This window comes from Muntiacus reevesi, chromosome 4 (genome assembly GCF_963930625.1).
Source record: "Muntiacus reevesi chromosome 4, mMunRee1.1, whole genome shotgun sequence".
NCBI classification, from domain to species: domain Eukaryota; kingdom Metazoa; phylum Chordata; class Mammalia; order Artiodactyla; family Cervidae; genus Muntiacus; species Muntiacus reevesi.
Genome location: NC_089252.1, coordinates 144,455,334 through 144,466,718, shown reverse-complemented (window position 1 = coordinate 144,466,718; position 11,385 = coordinate 144,455,334). Strand labels below are relative to the sequence as shown.

The window sequence follows — 11,385 nt, the reverse complement described above, 5'->3', positions numbered from 1 at the left end:
AAAATTGCACCTATTTTTATGATGGGTGAGGTGCATTGCCTCAGAGACTCTGGCATAGTGAAAAGGGCCTTATACTGGAGGCCAGGAGACATGTGCCCTAGCTCTGCATCTGTCACCAATTGATTAGCAGTTACATAACTTACTGTTAAATTTTTTTATCTGCGAAGTTAAGAAAAGTTGAGCTAAATGGTCTCCAATTTCCTTCTAAATCTAAAAAGTTCATTTTTATTTTTATTCCTCAGAAGGAGGAGGAATTTAAGCTGGTTTTATAGATGAACAGAATTTAGATGAGAAGGAAAGAAAGAGTTCAGGAGATTTAAAATAAGAAAATGAAAGTGTGTTTAGGAGTCAATGAAAACAACAGTAATCAGACAATTAAGTGATGCTCAGTCAGTTGGATATCCATGAGAAAAAAAAAATGAACCTTGACCTCTATCTCACACAATATACAAAAATTAATTCCAAATTATATGAAGTCTGAATAAGAAGGTAAAACAATAAAGCTTCTAGGAGAAATTTTAAGCTCGTTGCTGCATGACCCTGGGATAAAAAAAGATTTCTTATAACAACAGTAGCCTCAAAAACACACACACATGAAAGGGAAGATTGATAGTTTGAATTTCAGTAAAATTAAGAACTACTTTTTATAAAAAGACACCATTAAGAAAGTAAAAACAAGAAAAATATTTGAAATATATCTGACAAGAGACCTGTATGCAGGATGTACAGAGAACTCCCACAAATAAATAGAAAAATGAAATAAATAGAAAAATGCAGATGACTCAGTAGAAGAAAATGGACAAAGACTTAAACTGTTATTCCACAAAGGAGGATATCTAAATGGTCAATCAACATATGAAAAGGTGTTCAGTGTCATCATAGAAAAGCAAGTTAAAACTCCAGTGAGCCAACAAACACATGAAAAACTGCTCAACATCATTAGTCATTAGGAAAATGCAAATCAAAACCAAAATGAGCTACCACTTCATATCCACTACGATGGCTGTTAAGGAAAAAAAAAAAAGAAAAAGAAAATATGTGTTGGCTAAGATGTAAAGAAATTGGAACCTTGCTGGGTGAGAATGCAAAATGGTTTCGCCTCTGTGGAAAAATGGTTTGGTATTTCCTCAAAAAGTAAAATACAGAGTTACCATATGACCCTGCACTTCCACTCCTAGGTATATACTTAAAAGAACTAAAAACAGGGACTGAAATAAGTACATGTGCATGTACTATTCCCAATAATCAAGAAGTGGAAAGAACCCTGCCCGGTTGTTCCTCAGTGGATGGCTGAATAAATTATGATACATACATGTAATGAAACATTCTTCATCCATAGAGAGGAGTGAAGTACTGGTACATGCTAAGTGTGGATGAAAGAAGCCAGACACAAAAGGTTGCAAATTGTATGATTCCATTTATATGAATTTCCAGAATAGATCAATCAGTAGATTCTAGAGACAGAACACCATGGTTGCCAAAAGCTGGGGAGGGTGGGGTTGGGTGGGTATAGGGAAGAGGGATGGACGGAAATTGATTAACAGATAAAGAGTTTTACTTTGAAGTGATGGAAATGTTTTAGAACTAGATAGAGGTGGTAGTTGGGGGTTCCCAGGTGGTGCTAGTGGTAAAGAACCCACCTGCCAGTGGTGCTGGGAAAACTGGTCAACCACGTATAAAAGAATGAAACTAGAACACTTTCTAACACCATACACAAAAATAAATTCAAAATGGATTAAAGATCTAAATGTAAGACCAAAAACTATAAAACTCTTAGAGGAAAACATAGGCAGAACACTCTGACATAAATCACAGCAAGATCCTCTATGACCCACGTCCCAGAGTAATGAAAATTAAAACAAAAATAAATTGGACCTAATTAAACTTAAAAGCTTTTGCACAATGAAGGAAACTATAAGCAAGGTGAACCGGCAGCTTTCAGAATTGGAGAAAATAATAACAAGTGAAACAACTGACAAAGAATTAATCTTCAAAATATACAAGCAACTTCATATAGCTCAATACTAGAAAAACGAAAAACCCAATCAAAAAGAGGGCAAAAGAACCAAACAGACATTTCTCCAAAGAAGACATACAGATGGCCAATAAACAAATGAAAAGATGCTCAAAAAAAGAGAAAAGATGCTCAACATCATTCATTATTAGAGAAATGCAAATCAAAACCACAATGAGGTATTAACTCACGCTGGTTAGAATGGCCGCCATCAAAAAATCTACAAACAATAAATGCTGGAGGGAGTGTGGAGAAAAGGGAACCCTCTTACACTGTTGGTGGGAATGCAAACTAGTACAGCCACTATGGAGAACAGTGTGGAGATTCCTAAAAAAACGGAAAATAGAACTGCCATACAACCTAGCAATCCTACTGCTGGGCATACACACTGAGGAAACCAGAATTAAATGAGACACATGTACCCGAATGTCTGCTGGCAGCACTGTTTGCGATAGCTAGGACATGGAAACTGCCTAAATGTCCATCAGCAGACCAATAGATAAGGAAGTTGTGATACATGTACACAGTGGAGTATTACTCAGCTATTAAAAGGGATGCATTTGAGTCAGTTCTAATGAGGTGGATGAAACTGGAGCCTATTAATGCAGAGTGAAGTAAGTCAGAGAAACACCAATACTGTATATTAATGCACATATATGAAATTTAGAAAGATGGTAATGACAGCCCTATGTGCAAGGCAGCAAAAGAGACGCAGATGTCTTGAGAAAGAAGAGTGGAGCTGGAGGAATCAACCTTCCTGACTTCAGATTATACTACAAAGCTATAGTCATCAGGACAGTATGGTACTGGCACAAAAACAGAAATATAGACCAATGGAACAAGATAGAAAGCCCAGAAATAAACCCATGCACCTATGGGTACCTTATTTTTGACAAAGGAGGCAAAAATATACAATGGGGCAAAGACAGCCTTTTCAATAAATGGTGCTGGTACAGCTACATGTGAAAGCATGAAGTTAGAACACTTCCTCACACCATACACAAAGATAAACTCAAAATGGATTAAAGCCCTAAATGTAAGACCAGAAACTATAAAACTCTTAGAGGAAAACATAGGCAGAACACTCGATGACATAAATCAAAGCAAGATCCTCTATGACCCACCTCATAGAGTAACAGAAATAAAAGCAAAAGTAAACAAATGGGACCTGATTAAACTTAAAAACTTTTGCACAGCAAAGGAAACCATAGGCAAGGTGAAAAGACAAGCCTCAGAATGGGAGAAAATAATAGCAAATGAAACAACTGACAAAGGATTAATTTCCAAAACATACAAGCAGCTCATACAACTCAATGCCAGAAAAACAAGCAACCTAATCAAAAATGAGGGAAAGACCTAAACAGACATTTCTCGAAAGAGGACATACAGATGGCTAACAAAGACGTGAAAGATGCTCAACATCACTCATTAGAGAAATGCAAATCAAAACCACAATGAGATATCACCTCACACCGGTCAGAATGGCCATCATCAAAAAGCCTGCAAACAATAAATGGTGGAGACGGTGTGGAGAAAAGGGAACGCTCTTGCACTGTTGGTGGGAATGTAAGTTGATGCAGCCACTATGGAAGATGGTATGGAGATGCCTTAAAAAACTAGGAATAAAACCACCATATGACCCAGCAATCCCACTCCTAGGCATATACCCTGAGGAAACCAAAATTGAAAAAGACACATGTATCCCATTGTTCACTGCAGCACTGTTTACAATAGCTAGAACATGGACGCAACCTAGATGTCCATTGACAGATGAATGAATAAAGAAGTTGTGGTACATATACACAATGGAATATTACTCAGCCATAAAAAGGAACACATTTGAGTCAGTTCTAATGAGGTGGATGAACCTAGAACCTATTATACAGAGCAAAGTGAGTCAGAAAGAGAAAGATAAATATAGTGTTCTAATGCACATATACGGAATCTAGAAAAATGGTCCTGAAGAATTTATTTACAAGGCAGCAACAGACATACAGAATAGACTTATGGACATGGGGAGAGGGGAGGAGAGGAGGAGACATATGGAAAGAGTAACATGGAAACTTACATTACCATGTGCAAAGTAGATAGGCAACGGGAATTTGTTTTATGACTCTGGGAACTCAAATAGAGGCTCTGTATCAACCTAGAGGGGTGGGGTGGGAGGGAGATGGGGGGAGGTTCAAAAGGGAGGGGATATGTGTACACCTGTGGCTGAGTCATGTTGAGGTTTGACAGAAAACAACAAAACTCTGTAAAGCAGTTATCCTTCCGTAAAAAATTAAAAAGGAAAAACAAGAGACACAGATGTAAAGAACAGACTTTTGGACCACGTGGGAGAAAGCGAGGGTGGGATGATTTGAGAGAATAGCATTGAAACATGTATATTACCACATGTAAAATAGATGACCAGTGCAAATTCAGTGCATGACGCAGGGCGCTCAAAGCTAGTGCTTTGGGACAACCCAGAGGGATGGGGTGGGGAGGGAGGTGGGTGGGGAGTTTAAAATGGGGGGACGTATGTGCACCTGTAGCTGATTCATGTTGATGTATGACAAAAACCATCACAATATTGTAAAGTAATTATCCTCCAATTAAAATAATTGGAAAAAAAAAAGAACCCGCCTGCCAGTGCAGGAGACATAAGAGATGCAGGTTCGATCCCTGGGTCAGGAAGATCCCCTGGAGAAGGGCATGGCAACCCTCTCCAGTATTCTTGCCTGGAGAATCCCATGGACAGAGGAGCCTGGTGGGCTATAGTCCATGAGGTCACGAAGAGCCAGACACGACTGAAGTGACTTAGCACGCAGGCAGAGGTGGTAGTTGCGCTATACTGTGCATGTATTAATTGCCTCTGAGTTGTTCCCTTTAAAATGGTTAATTTTACCTCATTAAGTTTTTTTTTAAGCCGCGAGATATCATTATATATATGTTCACTAGAACTGGATAAAATTAAAGGGACTGTCATTCCTCAGTGTTGCTGAGGACGTGGAGCAACTGGAACCCTCTTGTCTCGCTGGTTGGAGTAACTGGAACCCTCTTATCTTGCTGGTTGAAGTGTCACTAAAGCTAAATAACCACATGCCCTCTTCTGAGCCCAATGTTCCACTCCCGCCTGTATGCTGGAAAGAGAGGAGCACATGTGGCCAAAAAGACATGCCCAAAAAGGCTCTGAGCAGCCTTTACTTATGATAGACTAAAACCGTAAACAACCTAAATGTCTATCAGAGTAGAATAGATGAATAAATTGTGCTATATTCTTAGGTGGAATACTAATAGAGCAATACAAAGAATGAACACTGCTATACCACAATAAAGGTAAATTTCACAGAAACAGTGTTGAATGAAAGAAACCTGAGTTTGAAGAGTATACTATAGTCTACTAAAGTCAAACTAATCTATGATGGTAGGTGTCAGAATAGCTTCTGCTGGGCAGGAATGGTCACAGTGGTTATTGATAGGGGAACACAGGAGAGCCATTTAGGGAGCTGGGAATAAATCTTCTGTATCTTGATCTGAGTGGTGGTTACATAGATATTATATTATTATGTGGTGTTCTCATATTAATACATAAGATACATGTTACAAAATAACCAATCTGTGCACTTAAGATTTGTACACTTTTTTTGTCTTACCTTAAAAAAAAAAAGCTAGAAAATTAAAAATGAGTCACCAGAGTAGGGAAGCAGCATAAAAGGATGTTTGAGAAGTATAAAGTTGTAGGTGAATATTTGAGAAGTGTAAGTTTGTAGAAACCTTGAATGGCAGTGAAATGGCAGGAGTTTGGATTCTGTTCTATAACTCCACTAGATTCAAGGGAGGGAAATGACATAATGGAAGCAGAGTTTTAGGGAAACAGATCTTTGGAGATGTGCCTGGTGGACTGAGGACTGGTCCACAGGTGGGAAGGTATTGCAATAGGACCTGAATTAGGTTGAAAATGGAAACTCTGAAAGAAGAAGACTTAGTGAGGCTGGTGACTAATTGGTCAAGGATAACAAGGATAACGGGTCAAAGAGGACTGAGGTTCCACACTAGACGGCTGGGGAAATGATGGTCAAGTAACAGAATTAAGAAAGCCAGGTGCAGGAATCTGTTGTGGGAGTAAAAGGATGAGTGGTTTCAAATGCTTTAATTGTAAAGTGACAGGCAGTTGTGGGGCTCAGAAGAGCAATCGGGGCTGGTGACAGAAATCTGAAAATCAGATTTCACACTGAAATCTGAAAAGAGATTATTTTGTAGATGAGATCCCTAAAAGAAGGAGAGATGCAGAGAGATTGTAGAAAGCCAGCCCTTAGAGAAGAAAAGTGTGATAGAGGAAGAAGAGACTGCAATTATGGATAGAACCAGGGTATCAGAAGAGAACCAGGATCACGTAAGCCAAATGAAGGTGGTGGGGGTGTGTGTGTGAAGATATAAAGGGAGAAGGTACAGAAGTAGGAGAGGAAAAGTAAAGATTGCGAATGTGACGGAGAGCAGGGATCACTGAGGGAACCTGGTCTTGGAGAAGGCAGGGGTAAACGAAGGCAAAGGCAGAGGACTTCTTGTAGGATGGCATTACCTGTGAAGACCCCAGGTGTGTGCGGTCAGGACACAAGAATTTGTCAGCATCTGCAGTGACTTCCTTTTACAGTATTCCTTGCCCTCTAAGAGAAAGTGAGGATGACCCAGGGTTGAGAATGAGTGTGGCTGTGGAAGCCAAGGATTCCCAGGTATTGGACCAATTATGGGTTCCAGGCACAATCTTATTCTCTGTGAGAAGGATACAAAAGAAGTTTAAGATACCCCTCAAGCCCTCTGAGGATTTATATAGTTTAAGTGATTAACAACAGAGAGCCAAAACACATGTAAATAGGGTGTCTTGAATCCTGACTTTGTTGTTTTTCAGCTGTGTAGCTTTGGACAAGCTGTGTTAGGTCTCTGCCTGTTTTTCCTCATCTGTTAAATGGGGACAATAATAATATCTCCCTTAGAGTTTTTTTCTGAAGCTTGCATGAGTTAATACAAGCAAGGTGCTTGGAACAATACCCGAACATAGCAAACATGTGATGAATGTTAGCTAAGATCATGACAAAGCTCTAGGAGTTCACACATGGAAAAAAATTAGTAAAGGCTGGAGCTGATGGGAAGGTTCTCTGGAGGAGTAAGGTTTTATTGGAGGCAATTCAGGGACTGATAAGAGGAAAGGAATTTTAGGTTTGGGGAAAACAGTATGAGTAAAGTCTTAGATCAGTAGAACCAGTGGCATTAGCCTGTGATTTGCTTAAACCAGATTATTCCTGTTGAGGAGTAGTGGGAGGTCAGAGTAGGATCAGAAGATGGGCAACTGATACTTCTCATAATAAAAGGAGTATGAGTAGGAGGAGTCAGAGTTCTTTGTGATTTTTTTCCCCCCTGTCTGTGTGACCTTGGGCAAGTTGTTTCATCTCTTTTGACTGCAAGTTTCCTAATTCTCGAAATGGTCTGGGTATATAAAATTCCTTGCAGCTCTAAAATCCCATGCCTCATATGTGAAATTATTTCTTTGACCCCGCCATCCGTGGGATGGCATTTTGTGTGTGTGCAGTGGGAGCGAACTTGTGGTTCTGGCCTCCCTGGTGCCAGTCTGTAGCCAAGTGAGCCAATGAGCCTGCATGGATACCATGGAAAATGTCGCCACCACCTCGCCACCGTTGGAGAATTGGGGCTGTCTGCAGGTGTATTTGTAATATGAAAAGAGCCCTTGGGTATTCCCCTGCCAAATTATTTAGAGTTAGTTCTACTACTGTTCTCTTGAGGAGCCCCAAGTTTTATGGATACTTGCCTTGAAGAGGACCCTAAGGGCTAAGTGGGAGGAAGGGAACAGTCTTTGGCCTTTCAAGACAATTTCCGGAATGGTCTTTGTGGAGCTCACACGATGAGGGGGAGAAGCAGCACCTCCGCACCACTAGGGCTTTCACAGGGAGATGCACCTGCCTGTGGCCCTTGTAACACTGTAGCTTTGACACTAGGGAGCCCCTTGTTCCCAGATGTGTATTTCAGTAACCTGGGACTCTGTATAAACATACATGAAAATGGGCTTTTCAGATACCTTGCTCAGAAATCGTTGGCTCTAGTATGGCACTCCTTCAGGTTCTCTGTTGAGAAGGGAATTTGATTTGTGATTCAATTCTCACTTCCTGCCCTTCTGGTGTGAGCCCTGCTCAGGGGCCTTTCTGCTGTCATTCACCCTGCAAGGCTGTTGCCTCAGAGGCAAGTGTCTTAAGATTCCGCCTCCACGTGTTTTCCTGTTGCTGAGTGGAAGGTACATGGAGCAATGTCTGACCTCTCCTTGAAGAAAATTGCTTTGTGATTTTCTCTGGCATGACCTTGGTCATCAGCTTGGTCTGGACTTTTATCCCAGACTGATGTTTACAAAACTTTGTGAATTGAAAAAGAACTTCAAACAAAAGAGCCAGAGCCCATGGAAGCGCTTTTATGCTATATGTTGTGCCTCCAAAGTTTTGAAGGGTTTAGTGTTTTCAGAAGGTGAAATGTGAAAAGAGTGACAGTTTGCCCTTGTGTGGCCCTTGGAAGAAAGAGTATGTCTTTACGGAGTAGAGTTCTAGGAGAGGAAGATGACTTGAGCATAGAAGATTTCCAGAGAAAGAGTATGTCTTTAGGGAGTAGAGTTCTAGGAGAGGAAGATGACTTGAGCATAGAAGATTTCCAGAATGGATGTGCACCTCTGGGTGGTGTTAAATATCCTCATTTACTTAGAGTAGACGTTCGTTGAGAGTATGGAATATATCTTCTTTTTTTTAATGTTGTCTATAAGAAAATCTCTTTTATGTTTTTATTAAAGTATAGTTGCTGTATAATATTATATAAGTTACAGGTATATAATTTTGTGATTCACAATTTTTAAAGGTTATATTCCATTTATAGTTATTATAAAATATTGGCTACATTCCCTGTGTTGTCCTTTATATCCTTGTAGCTTATTTTATACCTAATAGTTTGTACCTCTTAATCCCTGTATTACCCTCCCTCTCCTCCCCTTTCCTCACGGGTAACCACCAGTTTGGGCTTCCCCGGTGGCTCAGTGGTAAAGAATCCACTTGCTGATACAGGAGGCATGGGTTCAATCCATGGGTCGGGAAGATTCCCCAGAGAAGGAAATGACAACCCACTCCAATATTCTTGCCTGGGAGATCCCGTGGACAGAGGTGTCTGGCAGGCTACATTCCATGGGGTCTCAAAAGAGTTGGACACGAATCAGCAACTAGACAACAAACCAGTGATTTCTTCTCTATATCTTTGAGCCTGCTTCTTTTTTTTTTTAATATTCTCTAGTCTCTTGTCATTTTTAGATTTCACATATAGTGATAGCGTATAGTATTTGTATTTGTCTGACTTTTTTCACTTAAACATGGAGGGTATGGAATGTATCTTTGGGGTGGTCCCTGATGGTGAGTTGTGTCTAAGTCATTAATAAAAGCTAGCAATTCAGAAGATGGCCGTGTTTTGATCTCCTTGGCTGCTCATTCCCCTGAGGGGGTGGTTATGAACATCGCCTTGTCCATTCGTGCCACAGATTTTCTGAAGAGAAAAATAACCATGTCATGGAAGAAACCGCATGTTGCGAAGACTGTGAATAGAGGTTGAGCGTGAGATGGTTGGTCTGGCCTCCTTTCAGAGTAGTGATTGATTAATGCTCTCTGTGTTGCTGTTTCTTCCAGAGCTGACCTGTCCTGGACGCAGCATAACTAACGAAGTTGCTGCAGGATGAGAAGATGGCAGCACGGCTGCTCGCACCACCAGGCCCTGACAGTTTCAAGCCTTTCACCCCTGAGTCACTGGCGAACATCGAGAGGCGCATTGCCGAGAGCAAGCTCAAGAAACCGCCCAAGGCCGATGGCAGTCATCGGGAGGACGATGAGGACAGCAAGCCCAAGCCAAACAGTGACCTGGAGGCAGGGAAGAGTTTGCCTTTCATCTATGGGGACATCCCACAAGGCTTGGTCGCGGTTCCCCTGGAGGACTTTGACCCATACTATTTGACGCAGAAAGTGAGTTGGAGGAGAAGGAGCAGCAGCTGCAGATGCCCCTTTCCTAACAGGCTTAGGGGAGAGGGGGAGAAAGAGTTGTGTCTCTTTGCCCGAGTTTGGATAAGTAGTTAAACTGTTGTTTCCGTTCCGGTTTATGGGGGTTCTTTTTTGGTTTAATTGCTCCCAAGAGTCATTTGTGGGTCTTGGCACTTCTCAGTCTGTTAATAAGACTTCTGTTTTTGACTCCATGTCAAATCAGAAAAAGATTTATTTAAAAAAGGGGGGGGGGACAAAATTTTAAAAAGGGGGGTACATAAATGTAATGGGGACTGTTTGATATAGTGCAAGAAAAAAATGGCATAGTGAGAGATGGTACAGCCCTGTAGAATCTTGCTCACACACACATTCAGAATCCTGTCTTTAAATATAAAAATAATATTGTTATTGCAGCGACAAAGCCTATTGTTAATGTAATGGGGATGCATTTGTACTCTAACCTAGCCTCCTTTATGACGTTAGATCATAACCACTGGGGACAGGAATAGAATAGAGTAAACCAAACTGGGCCAGTGAGAAGACCAGGTCTTTGGCCTTGTTACACAGTTGTCTGAGTTCCGCCAGCACTGATTCTTAAATGAGAGTCAGTTCTGTTATTCCTGCTAGTAGGGAGTGTGAGTGAAAGAAATACTCATCTTCATTTGGCCAAGAGTTACAAATTTCCCTAACATATTTGACCAAACTTTGGGTTTCTTTCTCATGATTATCTTTTGAAACTAAGCAACAAGTGAAGAAGCAAAGCCCCCAGTTAATCCAGTTGCCAAGTAGTTAACCATAAATGCTAAAGGCTGACATCAGATAGCATTTTAGAGATCCCTCATTTGACAGGTGTCATTGAAAGAATTAAATCCACAGGTGTTTCCAGATGAAGGGGGAAAGGACTTTGTGTAATTACATATTTACAAATATAAAGCTTAACTGCCTTTATTAACCAAACTGCCTTCTAAACTGACCTTAGCTAAAATTGCCTTTCAGTCTCAGTTTGGGAAGAAATTTCTGTTTCTTTGTCTTAACAATGGGCCAGAAGTAAGACTTGAGGTGAACAGATCTCTTGATTAAGCTGTACTTGTGGAGGCATCTTAGTTGTGAGTGGCAAAAACAGTTGAGTAATTGTCTACACAAAATGGTCCTTCACCTGCGTACTTCTCTTGCAGCTCAGAACAGCTATCTACTCAGAACAAAGCTGAATCGGTAGCCTATAACTTCTACTGGGAAATTTAGAAAGTTTAAGGAACAAAACATCATATGATATAAAAAGTACTAGATTAGAAGAAATCCTTGCTCTATCATAATTCATCATGTTTA

General features: G+C 40.6%; 1 protein-coding gene across 11 annotated transcripts in view; it reads left to right on the top strand.

Annotated features, from left to right (window-relative positions):
• Positions 1 to 9,768: 9,768 nt before the first annotated feature.
• The window catches only part of SCN8A (sodium voltage-gated channel alpha subunit 8), a 119,713-nt gene continuing 118,096 nt past the window's right edge, over positions 9,769 to 11,385 (top strand). For all 11 annotated transcript variants that reach the window (XM_065934375.1, XM_065934373.1, XM_065934370.1 and 8 more), the window contains exon 1: positions 9,769 to 10,044. In XM_065934375.1, the coding sequence (XP_065790447.1) occupies positions 9,769 to 10,044 (276 nt within the window). The remainder of the gene's footprint in view (positions 10,045 to 11,385) is intronic.